Source organism: Erigeron canadensis, chromosome 1 (genome assembly GCF_010389155.1).
Source record: "Erigeron canadensis isolate Cc75 chromosome 1, C_canadensis_v1, whole genome shotgun sequence".
NCBI lineage: Eukaryota > Viridiplantae > Streptophyta > Magnoliopsida > Asterales > Asteraceae > Erigeron > Erigeron canadensis.
The window spans coordinates 60,201,779-60,222,367 of NC_057761.1; the positions used below are offsets into that span (position 1 = coordinate 60,201,779).

At 35.1% G+C, this 20,589-nt stretch overlaps 3 protein-coding genes across 3 annotated transcripts; all 3 read left to right on the forward strand.

The window, feature by feature from the left end:
• The first annotated feature begins 953 nt into the window (after positions 1-953).
• On the forward strand, positions 954-1,391 carry LOC122596551 (glycine-rich protein 5-like). The gene has a single exon (XM_043769159.1). It carries the CDS (start codon positions 954-956, stop codon positions 1,389-1,391), a length of 438 nt encoding a protein of 145 aa, XP_043625094.1.
• A 5,637-nt stretch (positions 1,392-7,028) lies between these two features.
• Positions 7,029-12,809, forward strand: LOC122584783. The gene is made up of 7 exons (XM_043756842.1): positions 7,029-7,134; positions 7,336-7,419; positions 7,690-7,824; positions 7,897-7,986; positions 8,194-8,343; positions 9,367-10,919; positions 11,803-12,809. The coding sequence occupies exons 1-7, from the start codon at positions 7,069-7,071 to the stop codon at positions 12,683-12,685; spliced, it is 2,961 nt and encodes a 986-aa protein (XP_043612777.1). The 5' UTR covers positions 7,029-7,068; the 3' UTR covers positions 12,686-12,809.
• Positions 12,810-14,501: 1,692 nt separating this feature from the next.
• LOC122586052 (S-protein homolog 29) lies at positions 14,502-15,108 on the forward strand. Its single transcript, XM_043758164.1, has one exon. It carries the CDS (start codon positions 14,541-14,543, stop codon positions 14,982-14,984), a length of 444 nt encoding a protein of 147 aa, XP_043614099.1. The 5' UTR covers positions 14,502-14,540; the 3' UTR covers positions 14,985-15,108.
• Positions 15,109-20,589: the final 5,481 nt, after the last annotated feature.

The following is a 20,589-nucleotide window of genomic DNA, read 5'->3' on the forward strand; positions in this document are numbered from 1 at the left end:
CAGTCGGAATGGTTTGTGGGTTCCGAACGGCTGGAGCGGCTGACCCTAATTAGATAACAATTACAAAATAAGTAATAAGTACCTTGTTCTGGACTTGAAATTCTCTGATTTTCTAATAAAATTGTTGGTTTACTTCCACACCGGATAGATCATATAACACATTTAGGGCCCCTTTTTTTTTCCATTAAGTGATAGTGTGAATTAAGTGTGTGTTTGAATTTAGTGTGCCTGAGACAAGTAAGACGATAAATAAATAATTGTTGTTTGTTATGTGTGCTGAATTAACCAAACGAATAATTTAAATTAGTATAATATCCTTGAAATTTAATGAGTGTTTTTTAAAGAAAAGTTTTGAAAGGATAATTATATACCTTTTAATTGCACTAATTTTTAATTAAGTGATGAAATATAATATGTAGAACGAGACTGAGTTAAGTTGGAACTATCTACAAATTAAACTTGGTGGTGTATATGTAGAACGATCGATGGATGTCGAATTATTATGCATGCATGCATATGTATAGTAGTAGAGTGTATATATAGAGATAGGTGTCGTTAAGAACAAGGGGCGGGGTGGGGGGTTGACTTAATTACTATCATAAATTTTGCACATCTTTTGATAGAGAGTCTTAAATTATATTGCCGCACCTAACTCTGATCCCATGCAAGCAAGCAAGCAAGCAACACTACTGAATGGATCATATGCATCAATTTAATTGAATACACACAAAAAAAAACATTAAATGCATGCCGTTTAATTCACTCACGTATAGTACTCGATCAATTAAGTACAGCTGTCCACCACCCTAGCTTTTTTTCTCCATAAATAGCCACCGTGCGTACGTAGTTTCACCACCACCCCACCCCCATCTATCTCATCGATCAAACATATATATATTGTAATTCCATAGCTAGCTAGACGGTACGTGATCAAACTTAATTATTAACAAAATATGGCCTTCTTCTTCCTGTCATCCAACAGGTCGTCGTGTTTTGTAGCAGCAGTTGCACTGCTACTACTAGTTGCAGCTCTTTTTGTGCAGACTAGCAATGCAAGAAACGTACCTACCACGCTAATAAGTGACAAAACTCCGGCAGCCGTCGTGGAGGTGGTGGATACCGCCGCACCAAATAATAATAAGCAGCAGCAGGGGGTTGAAGATGAGAAGAACTTCATTGCGTATGGTGGCGTGGGTGGTTTTGCGGGTGTTGGTGGATACGCGGGCGTACTCCCAACACTTGGGGGAGTAGGTGGTGCTAGTGGGCTTCCCGGCATAGGTGGTCTTGGGGGCGCTAGTGGTATCGGTGCCGGTGGTGGTCTGGGGGGACTTGGTGGGGGAGTTGGTGCAGTCAAAGGTGGCGGCATCGGTGGTGGCATCATTGTTCCTTAATTCCATCCATCAGTTGGAGTAGCATGCAGTACGTAGTGGACCTACCAAATTACGTACTGATCAGTTCGTATTATTAATTAAGATAATATCATGATTGCATGCATGCATGTCTTTAATTAATTAGCTTTTGTTTGTTTCATCATTTTGATTTTCTAGCTAAGTTAATTACTGGTGTAGTACGTACTACGATGTCATCTTTTGCGTTTCTGCATGGTCGGTCCGTCTTTTAGTTTGATTTAAGAATGTCGTGTCGTCGGTATAATTAATTGTACCTCCGCTCCGCTCCCTCGTTATTTTGGTTTGTTTTTTTCTACCTAATATATTATTATCGATCTGTATGTTTTTGATCTTTTTCTTTTTTTTTTTAATTTTTATAACAACATTGAAGAATTAATTATACAAGCTAGCTAGTAATATACATGGATTAATTCATATACATGATCGACGACAAACAAGGACTCGACTAATAAACGATTATGACCAAATTAAACAAATAGAAACTAAAAAACTGAATCAAATTAAGCCATTAGTTAATTAATTGCAATCTCACGTACACATCTCCATATATATCATTGTACGTTGTTCATATCGATCTCCTTCCACTAGCTAGCTAGCTTTACAATTTACATCACTTCAATTTCTGTTTTCATGTTTTAATTAACTAATTTGTGGGTTATCATGTTGCACGTACTCTTATGATGGCTATCACTTCAATATTTTAGTTAGTTTGTGGTTATCGATCATTTCAATATGTTTGTACTCTTAATTATGATAGATGGCTACGTACCATATATGCATGTTTTAATTTGTGGTTATGATCATGTTATCACTTCAATATTTTAGTAAATCTAGTGAGACGACATGGTTTTAAGGCAGAATAAAAGCAGCTGTAATAAGCAGATATTATAGTTGCAACCCGTAAATTAGAATATTAGTATGAGATATATAACGTACACCTTAAATTAATTAAAGTAGAATATTATCATATTATGTTATGTCTGAGTCCTTCATTATTCTTGTTATATTCTTGTTTTAATTTGTGTGTGTATTTTATATATGTTGCCCCTTAATTTTTAGGTTGGTGACTTCAATAATGTTTTTGGGAAAGGACCATCTGAGATCCAGAATTTCGACAACATATATATTGTTGGCTGTTTGGTTTTTGTACCTTGTTCTTCTATTTTTTCTTCATGTTACACTACGATTGATAGATGGTACGTACGTGGTATGGGATGTTTTGTGTACTTAGTACTTACTAGTTACCGTAACTATATAAGGACCCTAGTTAAACAGTGATGGCAGTCAACGTATGTGGGCGTATGTTGTTGTGGATGCATATCTATATGTCCCATCTTTTGAACTCAACTACGATATGATGCTGCCATTTTTGAATTGTATAAAACGACACGAAAAAAAGGTCAAAAATGAATGCAAATTCTTAGAGCATTCACGGTGGGAGATACTCATCCTCTAAGCCTGTCAGCACCATATCAACTCAAAGACTCACCAAGGACAAATCCTTTAAAACACGCACAATGCCAAAACTAGTCTAAGACCTACCATTTATTTATTTTTAAACAACTAAAAATACATAATATATATAAAAAAAACTTAGAAAAAACATTCAATTAATTAAAAAAAACATACTTTATTCATAAAAATTAATAACAAAATATAAAAAAAATTACAACACACATTAAACTAGAAAATTAAAATGAAATTGTCCGCTACATAATAATAATTAAAACAACATATTAAACCAATTAAAAAACTGTAAGGTGCCCTATCGTTGCGTGGATCGTAATAAGATGTGATTCGTTATGTCAAGAGTGCGGAATCCTCTTGAGATAACTAGATAGCTATTGCCTTTTGTTGATTAATAAGTAATTAACCAACCCAAGGAGATGCACAAGGCTTGTGGTTCGTGTAGAAGAACACACGAAGGAACAATTAACCTTAGCTCGTAAATTCGTGAATATCTCTCAAAAATTCGTCAATCATTAACCTAATTTCGTAGATTAGGTCTTGTATTTATACTAGTTGATATTGGGTTGTGTGGGCTTCGGCCTTAATCGCGTAATTAGGCTCGAAATAACAATTAGCCAATCTACCTTGTGCTGACGTCAGCACGAGGGTAATCCTTCATGCTGATGACGTCAGCACGAGGGACGTGCCTTTGACTCTTTGTTTGACTTCGTTTGGCTTGTACATAACATCCAATCATCGTTTAAGTGTTCTACGACACTTATAAACCTTGATTTTATGTTCTTGTACCTGCAAAACAATATATAACACACAAACACAATACAAAACATTAACAGATATAATATTGAAGTTCAAACGTAATCATTAAATATCAACACAAGTTCTTATCTAAATGATTACACACAAGTTCCTAAAAACATAAATGATAATCAAATCTATGTTGCGATTGTCACAACGAATCTGCATCTACAAAAACCAACTAAACACCGCCGGGACCTCAGATGATCGGTGTATACTCTGCCATCAACTTCTTCTTCGCGTCCTTGATGAACCTCTTCTCCTCCTCGTCCAACTCGGTCGTCCCCATGAAAGAAAGTGTTGAATACATCGTCCTTTTCGTTTCTTCCTCGCGGATCCAAGCTAGTGACTCCTTCTGGGACTCCATGACATCCTGTTTGGTGTTACAATGCCTCTCGAGTCGGGCTGCGATGTCGGATGGTGATGATGACTGAGCTGAGCCTGCATCGGAAGAAGCGGAAGTGCGGGGAGTCTTTGCTTTAGTTGGACGCGCATACGGGTTGGGGCCGAAAAGTTCATTTTCGGTTCCAAGATCGATGGGTGCATAAGCGAAAACATCCTCATCAGTGTCAACATCCACAACTCCCGGTCTCCTGTTTTTCATGTTACGACCCAAAACATCCACAGCGGAAGGCGCGAGAATCAACGGCTTGTCCTTCAAAAGTAACCAACAATCATACATGTTAAACGCGACCCCAACTTCCTCTTTGTAGGCAGCCCGCGCCTCTTCCATCACTTGGGTGTCGTTTTCTCCGCTAATTCGGTTATCATCGTACTTGGACTAAATGGCATTGAACTTGGCAACTTAGGCTCGAATCTTCCTCCATTTCGACGTCATTTGATTCTTGTTTCTTTGATATTCCACTTGTGCATTGTAGTTCTCAATCACTGTATCCTAGAAAATATCACCATTTCGATCATTCCCAAAATCTGGATCCTCAGATGCATCGAGCCAACACTCGGTCAGAATCTTCATCTCCAACTCGGTCCAAGCTTTCTTCGAGTCTTGTGATGGCTCGACTGCAACTCCCTTTTTGCGGCTTGCCATTTGTTTGACTTTCCTTTTTGGTTGGGAAGGCTCCGGTGCATTGACTGGTGGTGGCTGTGGTGGTGGTTGGGTTGCGACTTGTGGTGGCAGTTGTGTTGACGGGTATTGTTGTTGGGATACCCATTGTTTATAGTGTAGCCATTGTAGGTATTGATAATCGTTTGGTGATGATATGTGTGGTGGATATTGTGGTGTGGATGGTGAGGTGTGAGATACTTGAGATGGAGCCGACAAGTTGATGGGCGAGTAGTTAAGCGCCGCGTTAAAGAAGTCATCACCCCATTGGTTGCTAAAGTTCCTAGACATTTTGTATGGTTAAAGTGGGTGTTGTTTTGGAGAAATTTAGTATAGAGATAGATATATATGCGGGCTCACAGTATATACATATGTATATATATTGTCTAGTTCATGTTGGAGAAGATGGTCAATGTGACCGTTGCATGCATGTGATGAAGAGGTTTGAGATGGAGCCAACGGTTTATTTTTTCAAATTTGAGACACCAATTAAAAAAAAGGAAACATTTACCCGTCTCTATGGGAACGGATCACTCGAAAACGAACCAACGACGAGCTTGCACACCGGTGTGCACTCGTCCTCCACTGATGGACGAACATGGGAACGAGTGGGAACGAATCCACTTTGATTGCTCTTATGACGGTTAAAAGGATATAAATTAAAATAATTTATATTTTCACTCTCACATCTAGGGATGAGCATTTGGACCGAAACCCGTGAACCGACCCGTCCGAAACACTAACGGGTCGGGTCACGGGTCACGTTTTTAGTGCATTCGTGGGTCACGGGTTGGACGGTCGGCCCGGGTTTTGACCCGTGCACATCTCTACTCACATCAGTCACTCAATACATCTTTGTTTTACACAAAGATACATGTGCTATACACAATTGTACCATAAAAATATTGCTCATGGTCTTCGGCTGTTGAAAGGAGGAATGAAATTTATAGAGAATATTTGAGATTTTGTAGGAACTAAAGGGCCTGTTAGGTAAAGCTCCTTTAAAGTAAAAATGTAATGGGAAAAAGTACACGTATTAATAAAGAGCTCGATAGAAATGGAAAAATGGAGTTTGGAAGGAAATGAGATTCCATTCATAAACGTTCAATTTTTCACTTAAGCTTTTTTTTACCAAGTCAACATCATTTTCTTATCTATTTTACTTTTTTTTTTACTTTAACTATTCACTTTTAAATTTAATACCCATAATAGACCCCACATTATCTATTTCACATCGAATACTATCACCCACATCTTTTCACTTATCATTTTCACTAACTATCCTTATCAATTCACGGATTTATCATATCTTTTCATCTACCCTTTCACCCATCTTTTACAAATGAACTGGGAGTAAGCTATTTTATTTTGTTGGTGCAATTTCTATGCACATATTACTGTCTATTGCAATGCAATTTTATATGCCGTTGAAGTGACGCGTTTTAGAACAAAGATGACGTCATTAAGAACTATAAGTCTGTGCCAAAGTCATCATGTATTGCGATTAAGCTCTTGATGATGTCATCACGAATTACAAATTCGTGTGAAGTTTTTCAAGCCCACGAACTTGTTCAAGTCCAATCCACAAATTTGTTCAAGTCACATATTTAAGTTGAAGATTTCGGGCTATATTTAAAGTCATTCACAAAAACGGGGTAGAGATCTATACTCATGCCACCAGGGTAAATACACATCTCGTGGGAATATAATGCTGTCATTAACTTTATCACATCATATCTTACTATTTTAATCAATAAAAAACATGATACTTAATCATTATTCATTATAAAATGAATATTAAAAAATCCGTATGTGAGGAGTTTTTATATTTAAACTTAGATACAATGATACATTATAACGAAAAACTCATTTTTCTCATATATAGCTAAATAAATAATACCATTAGAAAAAAAGTTATAAATAAAGAAAATTGATAGGTAAAACATGTCAAATAATAGAAAAATAGAAAAGAAAATATTTTTTTGGTGTTAATATAAATGTTATGTTTTGAATTTTCAAGTCTAGCATTTATAACTTAAATCTTAAATAATTATATTTGTGTTGAATAAAACTTATGAAAGTATCGTATATATCTTTCTCAGTGATGGATTAAAATGAAGATTGAGAGGGTAAAAGTGATAATGAAAGTGTATAATGATATAAACAAAACAACACCACGAACGAGGGTAGAAGTGTCTTAACAGCATAGTTTTTCATTTGGGCTCCAATAAAAGTTTACAGGCGGGAAAAATTGAGACTGAAAATTACAGTACAGATAGATACAACAAACACATTGATTTGATTGATTAGAAGAAGAAGAAGAAGAAGATAATGAAGAGGAGAAAGGCCTCGGAAAACGAGCTCCAGAGCTTACTCGATACCATTAAAGCTTCGGATGTACCTTTTCTTCTTATTTTTCTAACTTCCATTGTGCCCTAATTTTTAGTCCCCAATTTCTTTTGGATTACTTAGAAATCAGTTACAGAATAATTGCTGCTTTTTTTTTTAATAATTGGTTACTTGATCTTCTAATTGAGTATATTATACAGGAGATCATTTTGTAGTCAGTCCTAATTGTTGTTGTGATTTATTAAATAGGTGGTCGAGAGGCGTACTCAACTAATATCCCAACTTGGGGAGTTTGAGGTAACGGATGCAGATTCTATACTCCAATTCCTAAGCGTATCCTTTCATGTCCATGCTTTTGGTCTCCTCCTTAGTGTGTGTATGCATTTTAAGCCTCTCCCAATCAGTACGACCTTAATTAACATGCTGCTGTGGAACTATAGTCTTCTCTAATCAGACTTTATATATAGATATATGCATCTTATTGTTTTGATTGCGAGTCGTTATATTTCTAGGATCCCCCCATGTCCTTAACTCCGACCAACATTTAACTTTTATTGTCCCATGCGCTCTGCCTTTTCCCAATGTCACCTTAACTTCAGCTAGGCATTCTGGGAAGACTTCACATGCCTCGATGTATCCCAGTGCATGTTAAACAAAACTATATTGCAAGTGGCTACCACTTACCTAGAATCAGATATATCCAAATGCCCGACTCAGTTTCTTCCTTTAGGAACTAAGGTAATCAGTCCTTTGCTTTTGCACTCGTTAATCACACGCTCTAGACTAAGCTGCTTTTCATATTTATATAAGGCAAGCATATGGTGTAGAAAACACATGAAGATGACACTTATGTCCACCGGTGATTCTCAAGAAGACGAACATTATGGTCTTTTTTTCCAGGTGACAATGTGACATTTATTTGACCAGCTCAACCTTCTCTTTCCCTTTTACATTTTTTTTTTCTTTCTAAAATGCTTTGTATTTTCTTGGCATAAACTGCAGTTTATGATCCAAATCTGATTCTTAGTTCTATCCTAGCCGTGGTGATATCATTTATCTGTCTTAAAGCTATTAAAGGTTAATGAAAAAACCACCTTTTGTTTCTAGGTACTCTTGGATATGTTAAGCCATTCGGCAGATGTTTCATCATCTTTGGCTAGGTGTCCAGTTGCCACAGAGAAGGAGTTAATGTCCATTGTTGAAACATTCATTTCAGAACTCTTATCTTTGACAAAAGACTCGATACAAGAGGTTAAGGTGACTACGTTCAAAATTTTACATCTGCAATTAATCATCTGATATTCTTCATATATAGATGTTATTATGCAAGCATGATTTGTATGTGTACATGGGGAAGCATTTTGTTTTACCTATGATGTACACCATGAATTAACAAAGATACAAGATGGGGATATGCCTGATCAAATTTTGAATGTCATAAAGTAGCAATAAACTTTAATGGATTGTCTATTTTGGTAATTATATCTTGTTATGACCATCTAGGTAATTATGTGTTTATGTCACCAATTAAAGCTTAATTTTTACCATTATAACCAGTAAAATGGGAGATGTGGCAGAAGATAACTTATATGCGTGGGTCCATTGTTACACTGGTAAAAACTAGGCTATAGTCGTTCAAACAAAGTTTTAACTTAAGTCTACCTTAACGGACAATAAAAACTTAGTATCTACCTAGATGGACATTCCCTCAAAGCATATTGCTACCTTATGACATTACCCTTCTTTATACCAAAAAAGAGATGAAACGTTTTCTGTTTCTGTGATTAGTTACAATGGCTAATTAAAAACAAACTTAGGTTTGGGATTGGGATTGGGGAAGAGGAAAACATGATGACATTATGTCACCTCTTTTTCTTAAGTGGTGGCCAATATGGACAAGCTAAGCAAATCAACAACATAGTGAACATTTTATGTATCATGAAATAAATATTTTTTGTATGTTGTTATGTTACATGTCTATTTTTTGCATCATGAAATAGATATTTTTACCTATTTGGCTGTTTAAGTTGTATATAGACAATATATTAACGCTTCACATATCCTTAGAAGTTTTGAATCCCAGTATCTAGGAACCTGTATTCGTATCCTTGCAACATATTTTGAGTAGTGTAATTGAGTTAGTGATTAAGGAAGGATATCAATCCTTCTTCCTATGAACCCTATCTTCCATTGCAATTCAAGATTGTTAGCTATTAAATAACTATATGATCTTTCCAAAAAAAAATTAAATAACTATATGATCATTCATCATTGTGACAGAAAATTCATACATATGGTTCAGAAGTATTAAAGGCGTCACAAGTGGTTCTTGATGCCGTTATATGTCTATGCAAAGCATACTGCAACAATGTGAAGTTGGATGATGATGCCGGAACCGAAAAGGATGTACACACTGAAGTCAAAGGGTCAAACAATGTGAATCATGTTATCAATATAACAAAATGTGCTATCGAAAATTTGGCTGATTTGGGCATCCTTGCTGCTAATGCTGGTGGAGATTTAGTTGCGGTACTAAATTTGTCCTGGAAAGGAGTCGTTATGCTGTTACAGCTATGCAAGGGGGATCTAGCAGTAAAGATAAACATAGCAGAGATTATTCTGTCTCTTATTTCATTGGCCAGAGGAGCTCTGAGTCAGGCAAGTCAAACCTGGTCAACGTTGATCGAGCCGGTCTCTATGGCTGAAGCTAAAAGAGTATTCATTCCAGTTAAATTTTACTTGATTAATGCTGCAAGAATAATTTCTCATTACCCATCTCAAGCATTTTCAATATCTAGAGATATAGTACTTTGCATTCTTGTGATCTTAACCTTTCGGATCTTTTTGGGCAAAGAAGAGCTTCTAAAATCTGCAAGTGAGGCTCTGGCAGAACTTCTGGAGCCAACATCAATTCATCTGCTCAACTCCTTGTTAAATTCAGCTCAATTGGAACACCAGCATAAATGCCAAATTCTTAATTGGGTGTTTAGTGATATTACTGAGTCAAGTTTTGTTACTGGAGGTGACAAATCAATGGATCTGATATTTTCTTTGACTTGTGCTTCTATGCAAGAGTCAAAGCTACTGTTAATTGGTCGTGTGGCCTTATTTGTTAATCTTCTGAGAAGTGCTCCTGATCTAGAGGATGATGTGAAACTCGAGATTGCCAAAAAGCTGGAATGGCTATTGAGTATTCTTATAGATGAAGATGTTTATTCATGTATTCTTGCTGTGCCAGTACCTCTATTACATGGTCTGGGTCATCAGAATATGTTTTCTTCTATTATACACTCAATGAAAACTTTCATGCTTGTAGCTTCTTCAACTGTACTTTGGGGAGAAGTGGAGTCGTTCTTGCTTGAAAATTTCTTTCATCCACACCATCTATGCTGGGAGGTTATAATGGAACTTTGGTCCTTCATGATTCGCAATGCTGAAACCGGCATGAGGAATGACATCGTTGATAAATTGTGCATGCTACTGAAAACCACAGCTTCTTGGGAATCAGTGCTAAATCCCTGTAGCATTCTTCGAAAACTTGCAAGATCGATCTGTATGTTCGTTAAGCATGGTTCACAATGCATGGCAGATAGATTTTTCAATTTCATCATCAACACCAACGTTTCCAATATATCCTCTGTTATGTGTGTAGCATTGCTCATGGAAGGATTCCCACTGAATTCTCTTTCAGATAAGGTCAGGAGTGCTGCTAAACAAAGAATAGTGACCGAGTATTTTTGCTTTATTGATGCATTCGATGATGACATATCAAGATGCAAAAATGGTATGTTTGGTGCACCAGTTTTTGCCATGTCTGCCGCACTGCAGTTTCTGTAAGTAACTGTAGATTTTTTCCTGTTTACATGTAATCTAATAATGCAACCTAATGAATCATATATGCTTCATGAAATTTGGCTGGAAGCAGAATTTGGTTTTGTATGTGAACCTGAACAATCCAGTAAAATGTTCTTTAACAAAGGGCTCACTGAATAAAGATAACAAAATTCCCTGTAATTTTTTTTCTTCTGGATAGTATGATATTATCTTTTTTTAAAGGGTATTAGGGAGTGTTTGGTAGGAGGGAATCATAGAGGATAGAAATGTTAATAGAGAATGAAAATAGTGGGAAAGAAAAGAGTATTTGGAAAGAGAGTATATTCTGTTGTTAGTACAAAACTACAAACAGAGAATTTACATATGAGAAATACAAAAGAGTAAACAATATGAATAAGGAAAAAAAGTACACAACTTAATTACTTTATCTTTTAATAAATAATTAAAATAAATATATAAAACTCCATCAAAACTACAAAAATTCAAATAAACAAAGATTCCATTCTCACCATTATCTCCAATCTATAGAGAATGGAAGTCATTCCTGCATCTCCTCTCCCATTTCCATTCTATAGTGCTAACAAACATAGGAAGTCTTTCACATTTCCCTTTTCTCCTTTCCACAACATCCTACGTAATATTTCCTTATGACTAGGCAGACTAGCTGGTAAACTTGGTATATTGGGTGTAAATGCAGAAATGTCAATTTTTAGCCACGCCAACCTTACATAGTTTTGTAATTGAAAGGTTGTATCCTTTTAAGTATGAGAAAGTAGTACATTATCGAATGTTGGTTACATATATATATGAAATTAGCAAATTATATATTATAAGTCTTGATTACTTTCTGATATTATATTTTCTCCCTTGTGTGTTCTGCAGGCAAGTGAATATATCAGACACAGAATTGAAAACATTAAAGCTATTGAGTGATATCATCCATAAATATGACAATACTAGTGACACCTCAAAAGACCAGTACCTTAAGCTTCTTAGTGAAACTTTAGGGATCATCTCTAGCATGAAGCATATATATGCATATGATGAAATGGAAAAAATAATTTTGGAGCTTCAAAGGCTTTTTATCTCAGATTCTGCTGTCAAAGATACTGGATTGTCAAAATGCAAACCAAATTTAGCTGCTTTTGTGGCAGGACTTGGTCATATCGAATTTGAAGAGACTCATAATAATTTGAAGGTTTCGGCTTCATGGCAGCTGTTTCACTTGCTATTGAAAGAGCGGCACTGGGCCTTGGTTCATTTAGCACTTACAGCATTTGGGTATTTTTCTGCACGCACTAGTTGCAATGAGTTATGGAGGTTTGTACCAGAAGATGCAGCGCTGTCATTTGATTTGAAGTCGGGAGTTGATTTGCATGAGGGAAGCTTTATGGATGAGTTTAAAGTATTCTTTGAAAAGGACGCAGCTATCGTCAAAACTACCCCTGGTATAAACGAGCTTGTGCTGCTCTCTAGAGAAGGTCTAATGCTAAAACAAAGGATCCAAAAGATGATAATCATTGATAGTGATGCCATGGAGATAGATGATACAACACAAACCAATAAGAAAAGAAAACATCCAGATGATATATGTGAAGGAGTTTCATTGTTGCAGAATGGCTTGAGGATAGTTGCTAATGGGATTACTTTATGGAGGCAAAGTCAATTAGATTATTCCGCTCTTCATGGTGAATTCTTGACTCACTTTTTACACCTTGAGGATGCTATTGGACACATGGTTGCAAGCATTTCTCAAACTGAGTAAGTTATTTTTTTCCTCTTGTAATGGTTTGCTTATGCGTTCATGGGAATTCTTGTATAGTATCAATAGCAGCAAATTGAAAAAGGAATTATGATTGTTCTGTGAGTTATATTTCTCGTTCTGGTAAGTACTTGTATACTTGGATCTGAAATGCATCACACACGTTTTAGTCAGTAACCATAGCTACAAGGCTTAATAACAATACATACTTCCTAGTTAGTTCAAGTTGTTGAACACTTACCTTACAAGCAAGAGGTCTTGGGTTCAAGACTTGGGAAGTACATAGGAAGTCTTCCTATGAAGGCTTGGCTTGGGTATACCCAGGTTCAAGTTTAAGGGGGCAGGGTTTACCCCTATTGATCTTCGTGCCTTCAGGCGGATTAGTAGGGGGTTTTCCCCCCATCGGGTATTTGAAATATGCATTTCTACTTCGAGGGAGCTCTCTAGCGCGAACCCGGTTAAGACAACGTATGCTAGACCTCCCGCTGTCGAATCGCGACACGAAGTTCTCAAGCGAAATTCACCTTTCAAAAAAAAAAAAAGAAACGCTGGCATGGTGAGTTTACATGCTGTGGCTATGGGCTAGCTGCCTTTGGGATACAACATCCGTGCAAAGATTTGAACCTTGGTATTCACCCCAAGAGAAGTGAGCTAACACAATCATACTTTATTTAACTCCGGGGCCTATATTATGGTATCCTTGTTCCATTTTTATCCACGCTACCATTTTTGTTTCTTCCACATGAAAATTACTCGTATAAAGTTAAAAGTTAAAAGTCAGTGGCTCATACGTTTTTCAAAATATCTAACTGCATACTTTTCAGCTGCATAAAGTTATCGAAATGTAAATTTAAACATTAAACATACATAAACCATCCCAAAAGGATTAAGATATCTAACATTTTTGTGTTATCCTCTTTTTGGTTGTACCCAGTTGACAATTATACATGTTGGTTCTATTACCCAAAATAATAATTATAATTATAATATATAAATGACAGAAACTTACACAAATGCTCTGAGAGTCTGAGTTATAAAACTTTTGATGGTTTTGAAAACACTAGTAAATATTTTATATAGTATATTTCAGATAATGTTTACAACAACAATGAACCCCAATCCCTATACGAAGGGTACGAGGGAGTTGAGACGTAAACAGTCTTGCCTCTGCCTAAGGATAGAAAGACTGCTTTCATAAGGACCTTAGGCCAAAGAAAAAATACACAGGGGGTGTAAAGACTTTAGTAACCATACATGCTATCCGAGTATGCTGTAAAAGCTTATGTTACCGAGCGGTAATTTTGTTATACTACTTTTATCAAGTGATCTAGTAGTAAGGAGTTATGTCACATTATTGAGTAGGGATGAGCAAAAATCCTGAGTCCCGATCCTAGTACCAAAAAGAGGTATCGAATCTTTTTCAGGATTGGGACTAGTATTCATTTTTGAGCCCGAGATGGAACCACGAAATCCCGTAGTTTACGGGATTTTTCCGATACCGCCTTATATCAGACCAGGACTAGTACCACTTTATATGTTAGGGGACCGGTACTATCGGTACAGCTGATAACTCGTGGTACCGCTGGTAACTCGAACTCATTTAGTATTTTATACTGCATTCGGTGATATCATTTGGATTGCCTCTTTGATTATTTTTGTAGTCAAATTACATTTTTGAAACTTCTAACCACGTTATTATATAAACTGCTTTTATATATATAAATACTATCCCTTAATTTATGCTTATGCCAAGTCACATCACCACCTCTCCTATAAATCGCATTGTGTCTTTGGCTACACTATCAAGTCTTAGCACACATACTTAGCCTTAAATCTGAGATCCAAACAACTTAGCACCATGAAAAGTTGGCAAATTTTTCTGCTGTTTCTGTTAGCTTCATATATGGTGTTCATGTCCATGAAACACCACCAACCTAAATACTTCTCTATCCATGGTATGACATACCAAGTCCGAGTGGTTAATGGTTTCACCAACAACTCCTCTCTCCCTCTAGTCATCTGGTGCTCCTCAAAAGATAGTGGTATTATAGGCGGTCGAGCTCTTCAAGAAGGTGATGATTTCTCTTGGGACACAAAACTCAGTTTTTGGACCTCTACCCCCTTTTTCTCTTGCACCATGAAATGGGATCGAACCAGAAAAAAGTTTGAAGCTTTTCGGGTACATAGAGACCAACCCAGGTGTGGACCTCCTCTAAGGAAAGTTTCATGGTTGGTTAAGGAAGACGGGTTCTATTTTAGAAATGACGAGTGTAATTGGGTTAAGGATTTTTCATGGTCATAAAGAGCAGTGGCGTGCCTACATGGGAGGCAAGAGGGGCAGATGACCCCCTACAAAATTTAGATTTTGTCACGTATATTTGAAATTTTTATGAAATTTTTAAATTTTTCTATAGGTTTTTAACATTTTGCCCCCTTTTAGAATTTTGTTTTTTTGGACTTTTAATTTTGCCCCCTTTCGAAATTTTTCCTGGTACCGCCTCTGATAAAGAGAGCTTCTTCTTTTTGGCTAGCAAAGAGAGCTTCTTCTTTTTGGCTAGCAGCTCCGATCCTTTTACGAACAGAGTATATATATGGGACTAGCTAGCTGCTGTAAATTAAACACATAGCCACTACTCCACTAGTATAATTTTACTTGTTATTTTTGCACTTACCATGGTTTTTTCTAGAGATAAGCTAGGCTGATAAAATGTTTTTTGTGGCATGTTGCATTTTATTTCCTTGTACTTTCATCGGCATATAAGTGCTTTTCTTTGACTCGAATATTAATTAAGAGCCTAACTATTCGGTTAAACGTACGGTGTCATGATTTATAAGAATAGTTTCTGTACGTAGTTGTTAAATTTCACTTGTTAATCGTCATCAATATAGCCTAATAGTTAGGCATTTTGATGTGCTCACAAGAAGTCTCAGCTTCCAAAGTCGTTGGATAAACCTCTTCCATGAAAAAACCTCATTTATTTTATTTAAACTAACTCATTCTTACAAAGAATATTAGTTGTTTTTTTCTTAGTTTATCTTATGTTCATCTTCTGTCGTTTATCTTTAATTTACAAGATGAAACATGTTTTACAAATTTCATTGATATGTGTTTGTTTACTCTATGCGACTATGCACATGCTAAGAGTGTGATTATCCAAACAAGCACCCTTATTTACCATCATGCATATATTTTGATCACTATATATAAAAAGTGGAAGTTATTTTGGGACCACTCCTTATTTTAGGACTATTATGACCAAATCTTAATCATTCATTTTTCACCATCTCCGACCACCATCACCACTACCATGATCATCTCCGACCACCACCATGATCCTCTGGCGACGGCGACCACCGCCACCGCGACTTACACATGTGTAAGTTAATGTGTAAGTCGCGGTGGTAGTGGTCGCCGTCGCTGGAGGATCATAGTGGTGGTCACTGATGATGATGATGTGTAAGTTACATTCTACATGGTCCTAATGGTCCTAAAATTAGCCACCCCAATGGTAAATATAGTTTTGGTTGGATTGTTGTGGTTCAACCGTTCGACAGTAGTATCTATACTAACAGATCTTACAAATTAATATGCTGAGAGTTTGAGAAATAAAACATAGTGGTGTTTGGTTAATTTGGCACCCAAACAGTAGTCCATGATCGATGGTGAATTTGGAATTGCATTTCAATAGGGTTACCATTTTGGCTAACTCTATCAGTACTACATAGGTTCATTAGAGGTAAGGTAACCAGATTTGCGGAGCCCCTTATATGGTTTCGTGTTGAAGTTAGACCCGTTTGCAAAGCAAAGAACAATTGTCAATATGTGTTTTTCTTCTAGTTGCAAGACAAAGCTTTATGACAAGTTTGAAAAAGTCTCTATAACTTGGCCTATATATGAGCTCTTTATTTAGTGATACAAACGGGATGTGAAACTAAAAATCAACAATTAACATTTGCCATTCGCCAAAATAAAAAGGGAAAAAGAAAAGAAAAAGAGTCTCTATGAATCTAATATATTAGGCAGCCTATATTTGTACCACTTAAATTTAGAAGTGTACCACACTGTACAAATAATATAACAGACAGTACAAGTATATGATGCACAATAGTGGTAGATTAATCAAAAAGTGTGGTACGATTATCATTTCTCAATATATTAACCCTATTAATTTCGAACTTTTATACAATCATGCCTTAACTTTGTATGATTGAAAAACTACAAATATATATTTACGCTTCTATTTATCTTCAAATCTCGCTAGACATATTTTGTGACCCGCTAGCTAGATGTATTTGACATATTACTGTTTAAGTGCTAATCCAATATATTTAAAGATAAAGATCGAGTAGTCATTGTCTCTTGGGGTGAATGTTGGTGTGTATGGTTGATGTGTCTATTGATTGTGAATGTTAAGTGGTTTGCAACTTATTTTGGTGGCACAACTACAATGGTTTCCACATGCACATTTTTTACGAAACATAACTATCAAAGATTTTTTTTAAGATTTCTAATTCTTATTGATTTATCTTACTTGATATATATGAAACATAATGAATATATGTGGGGTCCTTTTACTCATCTTGGCATCTTCCATTAGGAAAGGAACATTCTTGTCAAAAGAAGAAAATATGATGTATTGTATTTGTATCATCAAAAAAAAAATGTATTATGTACATAGAAAGAAGTGAATCACACGACTGGTCCCGGTGATTCGTAGGAATTTCAATTTGGATCTCTACGCCCTGAGACGGTTCATTTTTTAGAACGGGTGTAAAAGGTGGTCCACAAAGACTCGCAAAGCCCGAGGGACCAAGTATTTGTATTCCATTTAGAATAGGTTTTCCGATTCAAAAAGAGATAGCGGCGCAACTTATTGTTCGCTTACCCATTATTCAGTTGTAACTTGATTTTTACTTGATCACGTTATAATATGAAATAAGAAAACATTATATAAAAAAAACAAATCATTAAAACTTTTAGTTTAAATATTATATCGATGATCTTTATAGTTTTTTTTTTAATAACTTTTGTCTGCAAGTTACTAAAAATAAATTATATATATTATTGATCTCATTATTTTCTTAGAAACTTTCGTCTTCTAGTATCACTTCATGGGATTTTAAATAAAAGGAGAAGTGAAATGTATACCATATACCACCAAACATTTTATATAATATTATATTATATAATACTCTAAAACACATTTAGTAATATACAGTCAAAAACAGGTAATGTACAGTTAAAAACAGGTAGTATATATATCATCTAAAAGGTGATGACCATTAGTTGTGGTACGTTAAATTGTTCATGTGCATTACACATGACATTAATTTTTGCCTTTTTACTTTGTAATGATCATTCATGTAATTAATTTTTTTTTATGTTAATCTCTCTAAAAATCTCATCTATGTCTCTCTCATATTTCCTGTATCGCGTGTTAACACACAAGATACTTTTAAGTCACATTTGTAAACTTTAAACTTATAATAAAGTAAAATTTTTAACAACTCAGTCAGTTAGTTTCAATACAAAGTTTATAAGATTTAAGATAAATTAATATTCTATAAAAATATGTTGTAAACAAAGAATTTAATTTCTTAGTTATTTTCTATCCTTCATTTAAAAAAATTAAATAAATCACCAAACATAAAATAATCTACTTTTTCTTCTTTATTTTAACAACTTATATACGGAGTATTTGATAAAATCAAACTATGTTTTTTTTAACAGTAGTGGTGATTGGACTCAACGTAATTGCCTTTTCATCGTCCGGCAAAGATCGACTACGTCACCAGCACAGTCAATCCGAGGGCATGACTGGCGGTGGAAGTCTCAATACTGTTCTGGAGGAAACCAGCTAAATACCAAAGAAAACCTTCATGCCTCACCTCATTGGCAAGGACTTCCCAATATGTATTTCAAAGGTTTCAAACCCGTGACCAACATTTTGCTGAAAGACATAAGGGCGTTAAATGTCCAGTTGAGCTACATCCCAAGGACTAAAATCAAACTATGTATTACCCCTTTTAGTTATGATGTGTATATATATATATATATACGAGATAGGTACCCGCGCAATGTGGCGACGGTGGCGGTAACGGGTGGTGCTAGCGGCGGTGGTGGTAACGATGTGGTTATTAATCTAAAAGTAATTGACGTAAATGGTAGTGTAGTTATTTTATGGTTAAGAGATGTATCTTTTATAAATAACTTTACTAAGAATATTATAGAGATATTAGGTGGAAATATTTAAATTAATTAATAAAGAAGATAGATAGTTTAGATAAAAATGGGTGTAAAATATTTTAAGGATATATTGGGTAGATTTTTGGTATGTTAAAGTTAGAGAATTAAAAAGTGGGAATAGTAGTTTGTTTATTAATATAGTTTAGATATATTTCTTGGTTCATTATAACTTATATTCACTTTTTAAATTAAAATAAAAGGTGACTTAAATATAAACTAAAGTAAAGGTTAACAAAGGAATGTTTTAATCAAGACCAAGTTCTTATGTATGCTTGTTTTTGTGTTTAAGGGATTGAAAAAACTTACAGAAAATGTCATATTGGGTTTCATAGCTGTTAAATTTTATGTTAAAATATAAATATAAGAAAAATAAGTAAATAAATGAATTGATAATATATAACATCATTACTTCTATATAATATAAATTATCACTCCTCTTTAATTCAGACTTTGAAATGAACATATTATTCCTTTTTCTTATAATCACTAAGTTAAACATCTTCGCCTAATATACCTAAAATACTGTTAATGAAATAATTTACAACATAAATTATTCAACCATTAAATAACCATACTACCCTTTTTACGTCAATTAATTTCACACTTACCACCACACCACCACCACTGCCACCGGTGCCACTGCTCCCGCCACCCACCGCTAATACCACCATCGCCGCTACATTATGCGGGTATAAGTTTAATATATTTTAAGTCCAATTAAATATGAAAGATTAACAATATAAAGAAAAATAGAATTGATAAATTTTAATTAAGGTGTATAAAATAAAGAAAATAACATTATTGTAATTAAAGTTAAAATTGATATATAATCCCAAGAATGAGTGAACGACAATTTTGTGTTAGGACTTAGGAGGGATCCGTTGGTAGTTTTTGTGATATTTAGAGAACTAAAAAATAAACTATAAAGGATGTATTTATTAATAGTCATAAGTTTAGTAGATTGAATTGAAATGACATGTGGCCAGCGCATGTCCTGCAATGAAGTTTGGGCCTTTAGAGACCAATATTCGAATCCGAGCAAGCAATGTTTTTCCCCAATTTAGCATTGTGCCTTCTGTAACGGCTAAATTGGTGTGTTTTTCCCTCCCTTGTGGTTCCCTGACTTCGTGGATCGGTCGCTAGTGACTGACTGCCCAATTGGATATAACGGCTAGCCGTCTCGTAACACGAACATTCAACAAAAAAAATGACAAGACGCAACGTGTGTGATTGAAAAAAAGACCTAATTCCTTTAATAGATAGGTAGATGGGTCTCTCCAGAGACGAAGTCAGCAAATTTTTAATATGGGGCAAACTAAAAATTTTTAATTGTGACAGGTATCTTTCTAATAACTAAACCAAACTAACTTTATTTAAACTAAACTTAACGTGTTTTATGTATATTAAAATAAAATTTTATAACTACACACGAGATAAGAAAAAATAAACTGTTAATGGAAAGTAGAAAAATTGTTATCATCTATTTATAAGAATTTTGTAAAAGAAAAAACTTTTACTTGAAAAGAAATAATAAAGCTAAACTTTATTATATCTCTTTTATGATTTATTTAGTTATCATGCAAATTTTTAACATTATAACTGGGCATATGCTTTGAAGAACTAGCTAGCAAAGATTTGATCAAAACAAAAACTTAGCAAA

What these genes read in the sequence shown, in the direction of transcription:
- LOC122596551 (XM_043769159.1), top strand. Translation starts at nt 954, where the DNA reads ATGGCCTTCTTCTTCCTGTCATCCAACAGGTCGTCGTGTTTTGTAGCA.
- LOC122586052 (XM_043758164.1), top strand. Translation starts at nt 14,541, where the DNA reads ATGAAAAGTTGGCAAATTTTTCTGCTGTTTCTGTTAGCTTCATATATG.
- LOC122584783 (XM_043756842.1), top strand. Translation starts at nt 7,069, where the DNA reads ATGAAGAGGAGAAAGGCCTCGGAAAACGAGCTCCAGAGCTTACTCGAT. An exon ending in ATACCATTAAAGCTTCGGAT is followed by an intron (nt 7,135 to 7,335) that starts GTACCTTTTCTT and finishes TTTATTAAATAG; the next exon opens with GTGGTCGAGAGGCGTACTCA. An exon ending in ATTATGGTCTTTTTTTCCAG is followed by an intron (nt 7,987 to 8,193) that starts GTGACAATGTGA and finishes TTTTGTTTCTAG; the next exon opens with GTACTCTTGGATATGTTAAG.